Source organism: Lissotriton vulgaris, chromosome 4_1 (genome assembly GCF_964263255.1).
Source record: "Lissotriton vulgaris chromosome 4_1, aLisVul1.2, whole genome shotgun sequence".
In the NCBI taxonomy this organism is placed as follows: Eukaryota; Metazoa; Chordata; class Amphibia; order Caudata; family Salamandridae; genus Lissotriton; species Lissotriton vulgaris.
This window is the reverse complement of record NC_141691.1, coordinates 1,296,727,887-1,296,748,281: the sequence shown is the minus strand read 5'-3', so window position 1 is coordinate 1,296,748,281 and position 20,395 is coordinate 1,296,727,887. Positions and strand designations below refer to the sequence as shown.

Sequence of the window (20,395 nt, the reverse complement as noted above, 5' to 3'; positions counted from 1 at the left end):
GGGTGTGTGAGGGTGAGGGTGTGTGAGGGTGAGGGTATGTGAGGGTGAGGGTGTGTGTGGTATGGGGGGGTGTGAGGGTGAGGTGTGTGAGGGGGTGTGTGGGTCGGGGGGTGTGAGGGTGAGGGGGTGTGAGGGTATGTGAGGGGGAGGGTGTGGGGAGGTGAGGGTTTGGGTTTGTGAGGGTGAGGGGGTGTGAGGGTGAGGGGGTGTGTGTGAGGGTGGGTGAGGGGGTGTGAGGGTGAGGGGGTGTGAGGGTGAGGGGGTGTGAGGGGGTGTGAGGGGGTGTGAGGGTGTGTGAGGGGGTGTGAGGGTGTGGGGTGGTGAGGGTTTGGGTTTGTGAGGGTGAGAGGGTGTGAGGGTGAGGGGGTGTGAGGGAGGGTGTGTGTGTGTGAGGGTGAGGGTGAGGGGGTGTGAGGGTGAAAGGGTGTGAGGGTGAGGGGGTGTGAGGGTGAGGGGGTGGGAGGGTGAGGGTGTGTGTGAGGGTGAGAGGGTGTGTGAGGGTGAGGGTGTGGGGGTGTGAGGGTCAAGGTGAGGGTGTGTGTACGGGTGAGGGGGGTGAGGGTGTGTGTGAGGGTGGGTGAGGGTGTGTGAGGGGAAGGGTGAGGGGGGGTGAGAATGTGTGAGAGTGAGGGGGTGTGAGGGTGAGGGGGTGTGTGAAGGTTTTGTTTTGCTATGCTATGTTTTGTTTTGCTATGCTATGTTTTGTTTTGCTATCCTCTGCTTCATTTTGTTATGCTATGCCATGTTTTGCTATCCTATGCTTTTTTTGTTATGCTATGCTGGTGAGGGTGAGTGAGGATGAAGGGGTGAGGGTGTGTGAGGGTGAGGGGGTGTGAGGGTGAAGGTGTGTGAGGGTGAGGGGGTGTGAGGGTGTGAGGGTGAGGGGGTGTGAGGGTGAGGGGTCGTGAGGGTGAGGGTGGGTGAGGGTATGAGGGTGTGTGAGGGTGTGTGAGGGTGAGTTGTGAGGGTGAGTGAGGGTGAGTTGTGAGAGTGAGTGAGGGTGTGTGAGGGTGAGGGGGTGTGAGGGTGTGTAAGGGGGAGGGTGTGGGGTGGTGAGGGTTTGGGTTTGTGAGGGTGTGAGGGTGAGGGGGTTTGAGGGTGAGGGGGTGAGAGGGTGAGGGGATGTGAGGGTGAGGGGATGTGAGGGTGAGGGGATGTGAGGGTGTGTGTGAGGGGGTGTGAGGGTGAAGGGGTGTGAGGGTGAAAGGGTGTGAGGGTGTGGGAGGGTGAGGGTGTGTGTGAGGGTGAGAGGGTGTGTGAGGGTGTGGGGGTGTGAGGGTGTGGGGGTGTGAGGGTCAGGGTGAGGGTGTGTGTAAGGGTGAGGGGGTGAGGGTGTGTGTGAAGGTGAGTGAGGGTGAGGGTGTGTGAGGGGAAGGGTGAGGGGGTGAGGGGGTGTGAGAGTGAGGGGGTGTGAGGGTGAGGGGGGGTGTGAGGGTGAGGGGGTGTGTGAGGGTGAGGGTGTGTGGGGGTGAGGGTGTGAGGGTGAGGGGGTATGAGGGTGAGGGTGTGTGAGGGTGAGGGTGGGTGAGAGGGTGTGTGAGGGTGAGAGGGTGTGTGAGGGTGAGAGAGTGTGTGAGGGTGGGATGGTGAGAGGGTTGGTGAGGGTGAGAGGGTGGGTGAGGGTGTGTGTGAGGGTGAGGGGGTGTGAGGGTGAGGGGATGTGAGGGCGAGATGATGTGAGGGCGAGGGGATGTGAGGGTGAGGGGATGTGAGGGTGAGGGGATGTGAGGGTGAGGGGATGTGAGGGTGAGGGGATGTGAGGTCGAGGGGATGTGAGGTCGAGGGGATGTGAGGTCGAGGGGATGTGAAGGGGTGGGGGTGAGAGGGTGTGTGAGGGTGAGAGGGTGTGTGAGGGTGAGAGGATGTGTAAGGGTGAGAGGGTGTGGGAGGGTGTGTGAGAGTGAGGGTGTGTGAGGGTGTGGGTGTGTGAGGGTGTGGGTGTGTGAGGGTGTGGGAGTGAGGGTGAGGATGAGGGGGTGTGAGGGTTAGGGGGTGTGAGGGTTAGGGGTGGGTGAGGGTGTGAGCGTGAGGGGGTGTGAGGGTGAGGGTGTGTGGGGGTGTGAGGGTGAGTGAGGGTTGTGAGGGGGGGTGAGGGTGTGAGGGGGGGTGAGGGTATGAGGGTGAGTGAGGGTCAGGAGGGGTGAGGGTCCGAAGTAAATGGTGGCAGGGCAGACATCATAAGACAGAGAGAAGAGACTGCTTGGTGACTGACAAATGGTGGTGTGCGAGCGGCTTCCTTTAAAGTGATGCCAAGGCCGATGGTGTTTGATGTGCACGCGCCTGCCTCACACGCCTGCCTCACATGAACTGTATACGATCCGCAGGCTAGGTAGACTTTTCGGACTGCTTACTATAATCTCACCTATTCAATCCCTAACGGGATAGAATAGTCGAGACCTAAAAACTGTAACTGGTGACATTTTTGTGTTTTCTTTTGTTTAAAATGTTACGTTTAAATTTAAATTTTTACCCAACTATAACGGAACTTTAACGTTTGTGTTTTTTTCTGTGAATTTTTCAAGTCTCTTTAACGTAAAGTAATATTTTATTACAATACCTAACTATTCCAACTCCTAAAAAATGATATGTATAACCTCCTAAAAAATGATATGTATAACAGTCGAGAAATGTGGACAACTGATAACAGGTGTTTGAACCTCTAGACATCAACACCAACTAATACCCCTTCAACAAATATGTGGTACCTGGGAGTTATTGCTGGGCTAGACAGGTTTGACTTCCTCCCAGAAGCCGGAGTCTTCTTTAGTTCTGGTGGTGTCATCATGCCATGTTTGGCCTTGGGAGTACTGGGACTGGTTGACACTAAGAAACTTCTGGTTTCACCAGGGTGTTTCCTCCTTTTTTTGCACATGTTGCATGTGATAACCTGTAAAGGTTCAAAGAAAAGAAGGCAAGAAAACTGAGATATCTTTAAAATGTATAATGAAAAGAAAATGATTAAATCAATGACCCAGAACCAACATATTAGAAAATAAATTAAACAACGAATATGCAAATAATTATTCAGAATAAACTAAATATACAGGCATTTTAATCCACGAGTGCTAAAGTATTAATATAGTCAGTATTTATATTTTTATTAAGTTAATTTCAATGGTTACTATCATTTGCATAGGAAAATTAACTTAATGATCTACCATGTAATCTTACAAACATATATAAATACTTTTATCTGTACTATATAAGTAACCCAAAACTGAACTAACACATGCCACTTACAAATACCTTAACTTACGTTTAAGGAGCAGCAAATTAAGGATTTAAAAGAAAGAAAAAAAAGAGATTTTTTTTGGTTTGGGGCAGGTACAACTCGGAAGCATGGATAATTATTTGCCCACCCTATCTCCATGCTCTACATTAGCATGTGCAAGTCTTACTTCATACTGTATTATAACACGGTGTTACAGCTTGTCTAACATGAAGAGAACCGTTTTACAGAATTTAACTTGTGATGTGTACAGTTGTGAGCACTGTCCCTAATTGGTTGTGATACTCTATTTCACTGTGCTTGTTTTTCTGTAATTATCCGCTTAAGCAGAGACTGCTTAACCTACTTGTTTTATCACTGTCCAGTACGAAAATGCATCATACTATGGCGAGAATAATTTTTAATTGGTGAATGAGCATGGTTTAGTCGCAGCCTTGTGGAGGGAAAAATTCTAACTCTTTATTTCCACTGAAAGAAAATCGTGTACTAAGTGCGTTTTTACATGTTACAAATTAGAGGGCAATTCTTGCATTGCAAATATTTCAATAAGTTTTTTAAAATAGTACAAATAATGACAAATACACTGCTTCGCCATGATAATTGCGCCTTGGCGAATAGAAACTGTTGTGTGAACAAATACCCACTTCAATTCAGTACCTTCAATTCTTTAACACCAACATATGGCACATGTAGGTTTTCCAGATCACTCCATCTATATCAAGCTTTTTGTATATAAATATCTAAACCATCAATATCAAACGAATGGATTAACTGGAGCAAATTAAGACTACACATCTTTAAAAAAGTATAATTAAAACATTTTAAGGAACACAAAGGGGTAGGGAAGCAATGGTCGGGCTGTGTAAAGGGCAAGCAAAAGTCATAATTTAGCCAGTCAAATGAACAGCATTTCTAACCAGCATAAATACTATGATGGAATCAGTAGTCACGGAAAGTGCTTTCACGGTCCAAGGAGATCTGAATTTTCATTTGGATCAATGTCAACAAACTGACACGATCACCCTTACTTCTGATCTGGAATCACTAGGGCTAAAACAACGGGTTACGTCCCCCACCCACCTAGCCGGCCACATTTTGGATCCTATTTTTTCCAATCTAGAAGGCCTACAAATAACTAACATATTACCCATGCCCTGGACTGACCATCATGCAATTTTCGCTACTATATCTATCAATACCAATTGCGATATCAAACCCACTCCCACCCCTAAACAGCCTTTCAAAGATTGGAAAAATATCAACCAGGACGACTTAAGATTAATACTAGATGACACCCGTCCTAGGCTGTCTACAGAGCCCAACTTAGCACTACAGCAATTTCACATCTGGCTTAGTCAAGCCACGAATCAGTCAGCCCCCACTAAAGAACTATCAAGAAACAGATCCAAACCTACTGCCCCCTGGTATAACGAAAAACTAAGGGCACAAAAGCAAATCAACCGTAATAAAGAAAGATTATGGAGGAAAACCTATGACACAGCTAGCAAAGAAATTTACAAGGAATCTCTGACACTCTATAAAGCCATGATCACCAAAGCTAAAAAAGATTATTATACCGACCAGATTCAAAAAGCCAAAAACTCCAGTAGACAATTGTACCAAATCACTAAATCTCTATCAGGCAATGCTCCGGATCTCACTCCCCCTCCATCGCAACTCTTATGTGACTCCTTAGCGTCCTTTTTCTTTACCAAAGTTGATGACATCTATCAAGCTTTCTCTGCAAATTCACTTCCCAGGACAGATAACCCTCCCATTCCACCTCCAGATAACATGTTTTCCAGCTTCCAACCGGTTACAACAGACCAAATAAAAACCATACTGTCCTCTATCAAATCAGGATCAGCTTTGGACCCTTGCCCACTCTCAGTACTCCTGCCGGTAAAGGATTCTATTATACCACTACTCACTCAGGTCTGCAATTCCACTCTACTCTTAGGCACTTACCCAGACCCCCTAAAAAATACCCTACTTAAACCCCTGTTAAAAAAAACCTTTCCTGGATAAAAATGAGTTAAAAAACTACCGACCCATTGCAAGTCTCCCATTCGTGACAAAGGTGATCGAAAAAGCCATGAACATTCAGATCTCTGAATTCATTGAAAAATACCATCTCCTGGATGACACGCAATTTGGATTCCGGAAATATCATGGGACAGAGACAGCCTTGATTAAGGCTGCCGATGACATTAGGGTGATTAGGGACCAGGGGGGAACAGCCATTCTGGTAATGCTGGATCTATCAGCAGCCTTCGACACGGTCGACCACACCATCTTGGTCGACCGTGTCGAGGGATTTGGCATTTGCCACACTGCCAAAGACCTAATTGCCTCCTTCCTAGCCAAAAGAACGCAGGCTGTTATCCTGGGACCCTTTCAATCGGCCCAACTCTCATCTCCTTGTGGAGTACCTCAAGGCTCATCCCTAAGTCCGACACTTTTCAACATTTACGTGTCGGACCTTGCTAAAACCATCAAAGCACACGGGATGAGCCTAACCTCCTACGCCGATGATACCCAACTTGTTCTGGCTATCAAAGGGGACGGAGATCTAGTAGCAGAAAAATTTAAGAAAGGACTTGTAGACATAGGAGAATGGATGACCACCAACTGCCTTAAATTAAACTCCGAGAAAACCGAGGTGCTCATTTTTGGACCCCTTCACCCAGCCTGGCCTTCAAGCTGGTGGCCAGAAGCCTTTGGCACCCCTCCCACCCCCACTGCCAAGGTCAGGAACCTCGGAATCATCTTCGATGAAGGTCTTAACTTCATGCACCATGCCAATAAAACAGTCTCCGCAGCACACCTAAAATTGAAGATGATAAGGAAAATACGTCCTTTCCTTCCGGAATCAGCCATTAAAACATTGATCACTTCTCTTGTCCTTTCCGCTCTGGATTATTGTAACGGTCTTTTCCTCAATGCCCAATCCAGAGTAGTATCCAAACTACAGACAATCCAGAGTGCAGCAGCCCGCCTACTCTCGGGTAAAACAAAATACGAATCTATATCCAAAAGTATAAAGGAGTACCACTGGCTCACCATCCGAAACAGAATTCATTTCAAGTCCCTTTGTATCGTATTCAAGGCGCTTAACAACCAAGGTCCCCACTTTCTGAAAGATCAGCTACAACGATACAGACCCAGCAGAGTTCTACGCTCAACTACCCTCAGTCAACTGGTTGTTCCTCGTACAAAAAAAGTGTCCTGGGGCGATCGTCGCTTTCTGGTGGCTGCCCCTAAGCTATGGAACACGCTACCCCTAAACATCAGGGAGAGTCCCTCCCTCCTTCAATTCCGCAGGCTTCTAAAAACGTGGCTCTTTAACCAATAACTGCTCCTTCCTCTTGCTAATTATCATAATTAACCGGTTTTATCAGCGCCAAGACGCCTGAGGGTATAAGTCGCGCTTTACAAATACCAAAAATAAATAAATAAATAAATAAAAGGATGGTAAAGAGGTGATGCCCCATGGGAATGTCAAACACAAGAAGAAGAAGGCAAGTCACCCAATAAAAAGTAAGAAAATTAGAGTGACAATAAAGGCAACCAATGGTAAGCAATGGACAGACTCTAAGCCCACTGTATGTTTTTGATATAGTCCACAAGAATTCTTTCACAAACAGACAGCTAAAGGCTGTCTGATGTTGTGACCTAAAAATCAGGCCTTGCTGGCATCTTGTCGAGTTGAGTAAAGCTACTCTCCTGATACACACTTGCTCTATGTCTCCTCTCTTAAACGTTTGCGAGCAAAGAGAACCAAAGGTATTCCGTACAGAAATCATCCCCGAACTTCCACTTAGTATTCCATTGGTTCTGATCTCATAGCATTCTATAAAGTGCTCAAAACATCCTTGCATCTTTTCTAATGCATATAAGTCAACTGATGTAATTCCCAGAGGCTGATAATTTCGTGGTGACCATGTGACATGAATTCAAGAAAAATATTGATGATGGACCTTAGAAAATTAATTGAAGACTACCAGCCGTCAAGCGACAGAACCGCCACACTCAGAAGCATTAACAGTACTATTGACACCTGGTATACAGCGCAAGGCAATAACATGTATGCATCCCCCTCCAGCCCCAATATTTAATTTACACTCATTAGAACCCTTGAAAAATAAATGGGAAAAAAACTTGACCATGCCATATCTGTAAGGTGTAAATTGGTGAATAGAAATCCATGCTTTAAATATATGCAACTAAACTATTTGCACTGTACATACATACCTCTACCCGGCGCACCTAGCCAATATATATCCAGGGCGTCCATCAGAATGTCCCAGATGCAGAACCAAGATGGAAGATTTGTTCTACATGGTGTGGACTTGCCCACGCATTATGCCCTACTGGTCTAACATCCTTAAGCTGCTTAATGAGCTAACAGGTAGAGCACTGCCTAACACGGTGGAGGTGTGCCTGCTGGGAGTGTTCCTGAGAACTAAGTCAGCCAAACACACATCCAGGTTTATCGACCTCGCCTTACTAATAGGGAAAATAGTGATATCCATGCATTGGAAAGCAGCTGGCCCCCTGTTAAGGCACATTGGCTTTGTGAATTACCTCAATGCAGGGCAGCGGAGATAAAAGTCATGTCACATATCTACCAGCAGAAGAGAAATAGATCTGCTAACACTCACTGGGACACATTATTTCTGGCTCTATAGCCAAATCTAATGAGATGCCCCCGTGATCATGAAACACTGACAATAAGCACATGCAGGAAAAAATAATACCACACTGTTGGTGAGAAAAGGTATATCTTCCCCAAACATACCAATAAGGTGAAACAGGTCCATGGATAACTAGTGTGATAGGGGATATGGGGTGTACTCTGTAATATAACCAATATATATATTTATAATAGGACAACAGCACAAAAGTGGGGAAAACAGTAGCAGCGTTGCACCAGCAGGGACTTGAGGATCAATGGATGGGCGTATGTGGGTTATGATGAAAATGTTTCGAGATGCATATATTTTGTGATATAATAGCTCCCACGTGAAATGAGTGTAGTGCAAAAGTATCCATGTATTCTGACCATAGATGCAACAATGATAAAGAATGATTGATGTATGTGGAGTTTTCAATACCTTAAAAATGAATAAAGAGCTACTTAACCCCTCCCAGGCTCATGACGGAGCCGCTTCGTCATGAGCATCGGCTGAGCTGTGCTCATGACGGAGCAGTTCCGCCATGGCCCTGCGTCGCGCCTGCGCGGCGCTGATTTCGCGCCTGCGCGGCTCGTTATATTGAGCGGGCGGGGCCATGACGGAACCGCTCCGTCACGAGCACAGCTCAACCGCGGCTCGTGACGCTGCTCGGCCCCCCCCCCGCCCCCGCTAGCGCTGCGGCGGAATTGCCGCTGCAGCGAAGGGGTTAAAAATAAGACTACCAACCATCCTTCAAAATCTTAAATAACTTCAATACCTGACCTGAGGTCATTACTTTTTTTTGCAAGTATATAACTTCTCCAGATATCTTCCAGCCACTGTCCTTAAAACTCATCTTAATCGCAGCCTACCTCTATCATTCCCACATTATTTACTATAATTGAGCGAGCAGGCCAAATAAAAAAAAAGCAAGCAGGTTTCAACTCACTGATGTGAAGGTAGCCATGGGAGTGTTGATTTGCTGTTGATGCAGCACGACTGCCCAATTCCTCTGAGCCAATAAGTCAGTGACTCAGTACAATGCATAGTATTTATATGCTAGCTTGCTGTCGTCACATTCTCAACTGCAATCAACATGTTTAACCAAAGTACATCGATTTTTCTGTCATTTCAACTCATGTCAATGAGACTACTTGAGTGCATCCAACTGTACTGGGTCAACTACCATAGGCAATGAAGCTGACGCAGACATTTTATAATGCAGTGTTTCAGGCTCTGAGAACAATGGCCATTGACAATACAAAAATAATTCTAAACAAAACTTTCACTAAGTCCAAAAATAATAAACTAAAAGGATCACTTACAAATCCGTACCATGCTCGTACAATTAAAAGACAGCATTTGTACCTGTCACGCTCCTGCACTTCCCACCTCCGCTTCTAAACTCGCTGTGAGAAAGTGGCTCTATATGTACTGGACCAGAATGAGGTACAGTGTGTATAGAGTCCACAAACCCCAGAGGTATAACAGAGGTTAAAGTCAGGACTGACCTTACTCTCAAAAGGGTAGCTTGGTCGAGCAGTAAGGCAGTACCAGAGGACAGTGTAAAGCATTTGTTGTACACATTCAGTCAGCAAAGGATTTCACACACTCAAGGACTGAACTCCAAGCCAATTGTTTTTATATAAAAAATAGAGTTGTTTTAATTTTAGCACCAACAGACATAAAAATATACTTTTCTCGATATGAGTACCCTCATGTAATTACTTTGCAAAGAGGCAATGAACTTGGTGAACACAGTAGGTACAGGAGTTGCAGTAGGCAACACAATTCTAAACACACTATAGCATTGAATTCAATGGGTTTTCAACCTATAAATACAGTTGATTACTTTGTCGATTACTTTGGTAGTTCCAGGACTGGAGTCTAGATTCAGTCCTGGGGTCTAAGCTTCCTCAAATCCCGATAAGAAAAGAAGAAAGAAGATCAAGAGGAAGAGGACCCGCCGCGCAGCTGCTAACAACAGGACGACAAAAACTGACTTGGCCACAGCCCTACTGGCATGTCGACCCGGGAACCTGCTCCTGCCTATCCCGGCGACTCCTGTGGACAGCAACCTTGGGACACCCAGAGGGCCACACAATTGATGGAAAGAACATTGATTGTATATGGCTGGGTACAAACCGGAATGGCATGGGGAGCAAAAAAAAACGATGGATTTAGGCCCAGATCTCTGTACTGGGGTGAATGTATGACATTGCTGTGCATTCTGTCCACCAATAGTTCTTTTTTTGCATTTGTCACCCAGAGTGGGACGGATATACCCAGATGTGGGTCCAGTGCTCTCCATGGCACTGGAGTCAAGCCATCCTGGCTGATGAGGGGTGAAACCCCGAAACCGGTCCTAGGTTGCTTGTTTCCAGTCCAGGGAGGACTTGGCCTGGCAGTTCGGGCTGAACTGTTCCCATTGGGCACAGGGTCAAGACTGATTTGCATATGGCTGGGTTCAAACTGGAATGAAATGGGGAGCACAAAAACAATGGATTTAGGCCCAGATCTCAGTACTGGAGTGAATGTATGGCATCGTTTTGCATTCTGTCCATCAATTGTTCTTTTTGCATTACTGGTTATAAGAGCATATATTTGATATTCATAACCCTTTGGTTCTGCTTCACCCCCTCAAATGGCTTCCCTGCTAATAGACCAAGCTAGTATAATCATGATGAATGTGAAATCGAAAGTGACACAGTGTAGACCTCGCACACAGGTCTTAGGTTCTCCTTGTAGTCCTTGTGGTAAATTAGTTTTGCATTGGGAGGTCTAAGTGGCACTCCTGCAGGAGCTCTCTATGCTGGTACCTGGTGTTGACAAAGTAAGATGAGAATTTCCCTGTAGGAATCAATATTGGATAGTGATACCTCCAAAAAGCACTGCAGACGACCTATCTCATCTCCTTTTGGAAAGCAAAACAAATGGAGTTTATTCATCTGGTTCCACCCCTGTGCATCTTCAACATAGTCCTCTAACCCCTGAGCTTGCGCAAGCTTCCTGAGCTGAGCTTCCGCAAGCGCCATGATACTTTCGGGTGATATGTGCTCTAAATAAATACTCCTGATTTGATTTGATAATGTCTTTGATTTGTTAGTGTTTCTTGATGGTGACTTCCAATTCAGAGGTCCAGCTCTGCATCATTCAACAGTGTCAGAGGTGCAGTGCTAGCTGCTTCGGAAAGAATCAGCCTTTAGAGCATTGGAATATTCTGTTTGCTGGGCGGAGGAGCGTATTACATCATGGGATTTGACTGAATGATAGGAGACATGGCAAACATGGCGAATAAGGAGGGTGTGAGGCTTCACAAGTAGTCAAGACACCTGGATCCCGGTGACCAGATACCACTGCGGTAGTGATGACCAGAGTACTACCAAACCCTTTCCCTGACACAGCCCCCAGGACCATGAAACAAATACAGGGGGTTGTGTTGAACACACTAGTGATAGCTGCAAGTGACAGATTGCGCAAGAGATTACACTATCTGCAGGGGCATGAATGTACAATGATAGATGGAAGGAGTTCCATGGGAGGCTTATTCAAAACACAAGATGTGACACAAGGATAGAGGGACCTCCCACACTCCATTAGTGAACTGAACAAAGGCTTTTCAGTGAAAATGACTTTTATTGAATCTGTGGTGAAAGCTGTGGAAGTTAAGCGGGAGGAGTCATCACAAAATGAAGCGCATATGTAAAGAGAGTAGAGACAACTGCTGATGGACAGTGGTCTTCGAAGAGTCAAAGGTGATTGGCAACCGCAGAATGGAGATAACAACCACTGGAGGCTGCAGTGGGGAGGAATTCTCTTATCGCATTTAAGTTTTGAGTCACTGGCGAGGAAAAAACCTATTGTGGCGAAAGACCTTGTGGTATCAGTAGGAATTTCCTGTACAGTTAAAAAATGGACTATGGTTAAAAATGGACAATGACTGCAAAAGGTAGGTGTTTAGCAAGATGGAGTCAGCTAAGGTTTTTATGGAGTCTTTACGTTCTGAAAGTAACAAAAGGGGGAGAGAGAGAGAGTTATCGTATGGATTCGTTCTCCCTATCCGTATACGCATAAACAATGAGAATCCAACTGTGAATAGAGGCTGTTCCCTACAATGGTGGGGAGCACACAGTGTTTGTAAAATACCCCTCACACACCAAAAGGACACTTGGTGTCATGCTTCATCATTGGGGTCTTCGCACGCCTCTACGGAATGCGGTGTGCTGCGACGTACGACTACGCGGGAGCACTTACTTTGGTATCTATGTGTGGTGCATGTGAGGGTACGGAGCCGCGTACGGGGCAAGAAGGAGCTATTCTCTCCTGTTGATCGTAGCAGCACGGCACGATAGTCCCCTACGTTAAGAGGCTCATGAGGCACTTCAGATGGAATAAACAAGTTTTGCCATTAGAAGAAACCATCGACATTCATGTTGTAGGTACATTTTAGCCTGCATTACACTTCACTTTTCTGTAATAAACAGATTTTTGAGTAGAAATACGTGAGTAAGGTAGGGGATTTGTGCACGCCTTCCTGCAGAAGGAGTTCATACTCCGAAACATGTTGACGCACACAGGAGATAATGCACATTGTACTGCATAAACACCTCCAATCTCACCTTTTTTAACAGTACCAGCCCGGGGGCCCGTTAAAACTTTTTTGTGTCTACCCCACGAGCCAGGTCCTTTTTAATTATCACTCACTTAATAACCCCACCACTCATGCACATTATTTTTGAAACCCTCACATGCACCACACATAGATACCAAAGTAAGTGCTCCCGCGTAGTCGTAGGTCGCAGCACGCCGCATCTCCTAGAGGGGTGCGAAGACCCCAATGATGAAGCATGACACCAAGGGTCCTTTTGGTGTGTGAGGGGTATTTTACAAACAGTGTGTGCTCCCCACCATTGTAGGGAACACCCTCTATTCACAGTTGGATTCTCATTGTTTATGCGTCTTTACGTTCTGACCATGATGGGTTTGGCTCTGGTTGATAAACACTGATTTGTCTGAGAGCCCTCAGGGATAGACGGGATGAAGTTGTTTACAATGTGGACCAGGGTCATCTTTTGGGAGGGAATGTTAAGGGAAGTAGGTTAAATGGATTTCGTGCTAGTGTATTGTCTCTTGTTAACTCTTGCATTGTGCTGCCTCCTAAGGCTCATGAGGGCCCACTAGGTCGGAGTATCTTTTTGTGACAAGTTTACATTTGAAACTACACATCAGCGGTCACATAACCGATAGCAGGGAAATATATTATCTTAACTTAAGTAACAGCTACTTATCTTTGGTAACAATGTATCTGTAAGAGACATAGGTTAGTTATATTCCTTACATTAGAATTATTCCCAGGCGTCAGACTGGATCCGCAGCATTCTTTCTTAGCAGGACCTCTGTGTGTCAGTAGTTGGCGTCGGTCAACTCCGCGTCCGCCGGTGTCAGTGTGGTCGGCAGGATGACATCGCAGTGTCTACTTAAACGCCCCCCCTCCACGCGCTGACGTCAGTTCTGACACAACTTTCTACACCAGAAGCGCAGAGCCATGCAAGACACTTACCACTGGTGCGCCACAACTAGGGCTCTGCTAGGAAGTCATTATCCCTAGAAGTCAGTTCGCAGAGAGGGAATGATGGGTCGGACGGTAAAGAATCTATAACTGACCTATGTCTCTTACAGATACATCGTTACCAAAGATAAGTAACTTTTACATATGAAAGAGACAGTTAGAGATAGATTCTTTACCTTAGAATAGATACCCCAGCAATACCAACCTGGGTGGAGGGTCTGAGAACCAAGTTCACACTAGAAAATCCTGGAGGATAGGATAGCCGTTTCTCCAGATTTGACTGTCGAGACAGTAATGTCTGGTGAATGTGTGCCTAGATGCCGCGTTGCCGCCTGGCAGATGTCAATGAGCGGGACTCCGCAAGACAATGCAGTAGTTGATGCCGTGGCCCTGGTGGAATGAGCACTCAGCCCCCACTGGAGGTTCCTTTTTCACTAAAGTGCAACATATCTTTATTCCAAGGATAACCCATCAGAAGATGGTACGCTTTTGAACAGCCTGACCTTTCTTAGCACCTACATAGCCAACAAAGAGTTGATCATCCACCTGGAAAGCTTTTATGCGGTCGAGATAGAAGGACAGTGCACATTTTGGGTCCAGATGGTGGAGTCCCTCCTCCTTGAAAGGGTGCAGAGGTGGGAAAAAAGTAGGCAGAGTAATAGTTTGTACTATGTAATAAGGTGTAACTAATTTAGGAATCAACAAGGGTCTCGTCCTAAGCACCACTTTCTCCGGATGCACAGAGAACAAAGGGGGCTTAGAAAATAAGAGCCTGATGCTCACTCACTCTGCAAGCAGATGTGATGGCAACAAGAAAGGCAGTTTTCAGAGTGAGGAGCCGGAGAGGACAGTTGTGAAGAGGCTCGAAGTCAAGACAAGATTCAAGTCCTTCTGGGGCATTATGAAAGGAGATGGAGAAAAAGATGAAAAATGCCCTTAAAGAATCTATTTACAATAAGGGACTTGAAGAAAGAGGTCTGATCTGATAGCCGAAAGAAAGCAGAAATGGCTGCTAGGTAGTCTTTTAGAGAGCCCAGAGCAGAGCCCCGCTGGCCAATGAAAGAATGAACAAAAGAACCTCAGAAAGAGGGGCAAACAGGGGATCCACAGCCTTTGCTGTGCACCATGCCACAAACTTACTCCATCGACAGGCATATTCCGTTTTCGTGAAAGGACGCCTGGCTGCCAAGATGAGGTTACAGACTTTGGGCGGAAAGTCAAAAGCTGTCAAGTGTTGCCACTCAACCTCCAAGAAAGGAGGTGGAGGGTGGACAGGTTTGGGTGGAGGACTGCCCCCTGCTGCTGCGAAAGAAGACCCTCCTCATGGGGCAGTCTTATCTGAGAATTGATGGCCATGCTCAGGGTACCATACTCTTAATTCCCAGTCCGGAGCCACAAGAATGACTTTGACCCGGCCACGCTTGATCTTCTTCAGCACTCAGGGCAGAAGTGGTACAGGCAGAAATGCGAACAGGAGGCTGCAGTTCCACTCGCGACAAACAGCGTCGTTGAGCGAGTGCTGCCTTGGAAACTCCAGCAAGCTGACATTACACGTTCTCTTCAGTGACAAACAGATCTAACCAAGGCTCTCCCATCCACCGAAAGAGACCTTGTACCACCTCTGAGTGAAGACGCCATTCATGATCCACCAGGCACCTACAGCTGAGTTCGTCCACCCTGGCATTCAGAGAACCTGCCAGGTGTTGAACCACCAGGGTCATGCATTGATGTTCCAACCACGTTCACAGGAGAAGAGCCTCTTGTCCTAATGTCCACAACCCCATCCCGCCCTGTTTGTTGCAGTACCACATGGCAGAGGTGTTGTCCAGGAACACCTGCACTACTTTCCCTTTGAGGGAGGGAAGGAATGTCTTCAGAGCCAGGTCGACCTCCCGAAGCTCCAACAGATTGATATGGAGCCTAGACTCCTCTGATCTCCGCCTCAGGCACAGACGGCCGAGTTCGTCCACCCTGGCATTCAGAGAACCTGCCAGGTGTTGAACCACCAGGGTCATGCATTGATGTTCCAACCACGTTCAAAGGTGAAGAGCCTCTTGTCCTAGGGTCCACAACCCCATCCAGCCCTGGTTGTTGCAGTACCACATGGCGGAGGTGTTGTCCGTGAACACCTGCACTACTTTCCCTTTGAGGGAGGGAAGGAATGTCTTCAGAGCCAGGTCGATCTCCTGAAGCTCCAACAAATTGATATGGAGCCTAGACTCCTCTGATCTCTGCCTCTCCCAGATGGCCACTCCATCCCAGAAGTGATGCATCGGTCACCACTGCTAGTTCTGGTTGGGGAAGGGAGAAGGATCTGCTGTTCACCCAATCCTCGTTTGTTAGCCATCACTGCAGTTGTTGCGCAGTTCCCTCCGACATCTGGACGTAGTCGGAAAGATTCCCCCGATGCTTCGCCCACTGGAACTTCAGGTTCTACTGCAGAGCCAGCATATGCCACCTGGCATGATCCACCAGCAGGAGACCCAGCAGCCTCAGGGTCATTGTCACTGAAATTCAGGATAGAGGCTGACGCATCAGTATCATAGACGAATATCCCAGACTCGCTGCTCGGGAGGATAGTTCCGAAATTGCACTGTGTCCAGAACAGCTTCAATGAAAGGGAGCGTCTGAGAGGGAGTCAGGTGTGACTTCAGCACGTTTATAGTGAATCCCAGTGAGTGCAGGAGGTCCACTGTAGTCTGGAGGTGGGAGAGGACAGCCTGGGGGGGAGCCCGCCTTCAACAGCCAGTCGTCGAGATAGGGGGAGACTGGAAACTCTGATCTGCGCAGATGAGCTGCAACCACCGCCATCACTTTCGTGAACACCCGAGGGGCACTAGTAAGGCCAAAGGGGAGCATGGTGAACTGAAAATGGTCGTGGCCTACAGTGAACCACAGGTAGCGCTTGCGGGCTGGCAGAACAGGAATATGAAAATAGGCGTCCTACAAGTCCAGCGCCACCATCCGGTCTTCAGGGTCGAGGGCAGACAGAACCTGAGCCAATGTGCGCATTTTGAACTTCTCCTTCTGGAAGAAGCGGTTGAGGGCCCGGAGGTCCAAGATAGGAGGCAGGTTTTTGTCCTTCTGTGGCACCAGAAAGTAGCGGGAGTACAACCACGACCTACTTCTGGTGTCGGTACACTCTCTATTGCTCCTTTGGCCAAAAGAGCAGAGACTTCCTGGCGGAGAAGCGCCAAATGATCCTCCGACATACGATCGAAAGACGGTGGCATGGAGGGAGGGATAGTCTTCAAGGGGAGGGAACAGCCACTGCGGACTATTTACAAAACCCACCTTTCTGATGTGATGGAGTGCCAGCGGGGGAGGTGATGGTGAGTCCTGCTACCCAGTGGCCGTTGATGGGTCTGAAATGTCAGACTAGGAGGGTTTGGAGGCTACTGCAGGGGCGGAAAGGGTGGAGTGGCCCACCAGCTGGCTCCCAGACCCACAAGATCGCTGGGTCACACGTCCATAGCCACAAAAGGGAAAAAAGTCAGACTGCAGTGGAGAGGAAGATGCAGCAAGGTCCAAGGATCTGGCCATAGCTCGAGAATTCTTGAAGTGCTCCAGCGCCAACTCTGCTTTGTCACATAAAAGGTGACGGCCATCGAAGGGCATATCCAGTAGGGTTGCCTGGACATCACCCGAAAAGCCAGACGTCCTTAACCAGGGGTAGTAGAGCTGAAGGGCTTCTGACATGGCAATCATTCTGCCCAGTGAGTCGGCGGTATCCAGGCCACATTGAATCGTGAATTTTGCTGCGTCTCTCCCATCTGCCACCGCTTGGAAGAGAACGACCCGGCTCTCCTCCGGGCACTGAGGCACCACTTGCGCAACCATATCCCAAATTGTATGGGAGTATCGGACCAAGAGGCATGCGGTTTTCATGGGCCGCAGGGTCAAGCTGGAGGAAGAGAACATACGCTTCCCAAGATGATTCAGCTTCTAGGATTCCCTGTCTGGGAGAGCAAAAGGGAATGCGCCCTTGGAGGAAGAGACTTGGAACCCAAGCTCACGGGGGAAGGGTGAGGAAAACTGGGTCGCCTGGGGCTGGGCGATGGCGGCAGGCAATCGTCCGTTCCTCAGGAGCCCCTGAAGGATGTTAGCGAGGGCTTCGTTGAAGGGCAAAAGGGGTTCAGAGGAGGTTGCTGCAGGCTGAGGCACCTCTGTCAGGAGGTTAGTCCTGACCACCACTGAAGGGAGCTCGAAGTCCAAGGACTTGACGCCTTTCGCACCCCCACAGCGTAGGACGCACCTTCCTCCGTAGCCACGGTAGAGGGAGAAAGTATGCCAGGGTCTGGGGAAGTGTCTAGACCACTAACGTCAACCAGGACCTCTCTGCAGTCCGGCTATTCCAGCTGGTCTGGTAAAGGGTCAGATGACCCCTCCCAGTACTCATCACCACCCTCTGGATGACAGGAAACAGGACTTAAGCTAAAATATATGTGGCAGCTACTGCCCATAAATAAAACATCAGGGAGTGTGAGCCAAAGTACCCTCCAACGTCGGCCGACATTGGTACAGCTCCGGGTCGATTTCAGGAATAAGGAAGGGGATGGTGTTGGCTGGGGGCATGGCCAACACTGGAGGCATTGGCACTGGGGAAGGTCAAATAAGATCGACCTGCATCGATCCGGATCCAGGTCTGGATCCACACTTGCCCTCCAGCGCCAGGGCCGGAGCCGCCATTATCGAAGACCCAGAACCCCCGACCGGCTCCGCGGGGCCCGAAGGCATGCGGGCAGAGTCAGGCTGCCCAAAGATACGGTGGAGGGCTTCGTAGAACATATGAAGTTGGGCACGGGATGCCCCGGCTCCTGGAAACGGGGGAAGGCATGGAGTTGTCCCTGAATCAGGCACAGGAGATAGAGCCTTAGAGCAACAACGCTCCGGGTTCCGCATTGCATCAGCCGACTGATGGGGAGAAGGCAAGAGCGCTGATGCTTCTTCACCTTCTTCTTGTGCTTTGACTTACCTGAATACTTCGAGTGCAAAGAGGTGTGGGGGTTCCAAAACCAGTCTAGACACCTTGCCCTCGATCAAGACTGACAGAGAAGACAACTGGGCCTCCAAGAGCTTTCGGGACGGCTCCCGCAAAGACTTGGGATTCATGGCCTGGCAGTCGGAGCACGACTTCAGGTCGTGGTCGCGCATCAGACATCAAAGGCACACGAGGTGCGGGTACATCACCGACATCAGTATGTGACAGGAATTGCAAGGCTTCAAGCCGGTTCGACGATGAGACATCCCTCGAGCACCAGTAGTCAAAAGTGACTAAAGGAGTAGCTCTCTCTGGATCTGCGCTAGGCTGGCGCAGAAAAAGAAAGAACTGACATCAGCGCACCAGGGTGCTGTCTAAGTAGACCCCGTGATGTCATTGCGGCAACCACGACGCCGACTACGGACTTGGAGTCGAACGACGCCACCTACTGACGTGCAGGGGTACAGCTAAGAAAAAATCCTCCGGATCCAGACTGAAACCTAGGGGTAATTCTAAGGTAAGGAATCTATAACTAACTGTCTCTTTCAGATAAGTATTTCTTGGCAAATGGACCCTATTGTCAGTGCGACAGTAAAGATGCCATGGTAAGGTTCAATGTGTTGGAAACGGACTCTGATGTATCTGTGAGGGCACATCCAAAACTGCCTGGCCCCCTGCATACTGTTCACATGCTTACATGGGTGGGGCCAGGATGCTGCCCTCCAAGACACCAGTGCTATGGTGAAAAAAAGATTATAGGTCCAAAGAAAATTCTCTCTCCTGTCTTTACCTTCCCCTTGGCAGTGGTGGTGGTATAAGCGGCAACTTTGGTTGAAGACTTTAGGGATGACATAGCAATAGGGTTCTTGCCTGGCAATAACCTAATAGCACCAAGGTTAGTGGTAGCAGCAGAATGGTAGTTGAATGGAGGTTTTATGCTGTGTACCTCCATCCAGCTAGTAAAGAAGTAGCTCCCGAGGAGGAGCGACCTCAAAAGGGTAAAACTAAATGTTGGACATAGGCAGGCCCCAAGGATACAAAATATATATTTCAAGCACATCAGGCTTCTCAAAGTGATCAACTTCAGGGAGACCAAGTTTTGGAATTGGGGTGCTAACCAGAGATATATGAGTTATTAGCTACTGCAGGACCTTCAGAGGAAGAAGGCTTTCAAGCACAGGCAGAGTGCCCCAATCAGGTAGGGCTGAGGAAGCATGCTAAATACCATTACGGAAATTGCCAGTCAGTCAGTTGATAATGTCCTGGAGAGAAGGAATCCTTTATAGTGAACCCTCAAATTCTGCCCATGAACCAGCAACTAGTTGTACTCAGCTTATTAGGAATTTTCAGATGCAGTTTGCCCGTGAGACTGGCTTAGCTTGACACATGGGCATTAGGAAAATGACAGAAAGTTTGACCCATCTCTTATACTGGTCCAGTATGGAAAAGGATGTGAGCTTCTTCAGAATTTACAGGACCCTCCAATGGGCATGCAACAAGCAATGCAGTTACTGACTGGAACAGGCAGAAGAAACATCATTAAGTAAAATAAAGAACTGGGCATAAATCCATAGCTGATAAAGTATACTGATATCCCAATGGAAATATAACAGTGAAGGTGCGCTTTGCTGGCATATTTATTAGTGCTGTGTGGTATGCAAATAAAAACCGACCGGCCATACTAACCTTGGGTTATAGACCTATACCCAAACATACAGTTGTCAACTAGATCAGAGGCAAAGCTACCTCCTTCTAGAACCTGGCTAAAGGGAATGTCAAGGGTGAGGCAGGAATCAAGCCACATTCTGAAGTTGTTTCAATGTATTGATTCCAAATATTATTTCAGAAATAATGAAACAAAGAAACATCTGACTGGAACACTATGAAGTGAATGAACCCTACATAAGTACTGGACTATCCCAGGACTTAAGCTAAAATAT

At 47.6% G+C, this 20,395-nt stretch overlaps 1 protein-coding gene across 1 annotated transcript in view; it reads right to left on the bottom strand.

Annotated features, from left to right (window-relative positions):
* Nucleotides 1-20,395, bottom strand: part of RMP24 (ribonuclease MRP subunit p24) — a 263,095-nt gene that overhangs the window by 43,698 nt on the left and 199,002 nt on the right. The window contains exon 4 of the mRNA XM_086965529.1: nucleotides 2,706-2,887. Within this exon, the coding sequence (XP_086821655.1) occupies nucleotides 2,706-2,887 (182 nt within the window). The remainder of the gene's footprint in view (nucleotides 1-2,705; nucleotides 2,888-20,395) is intronic.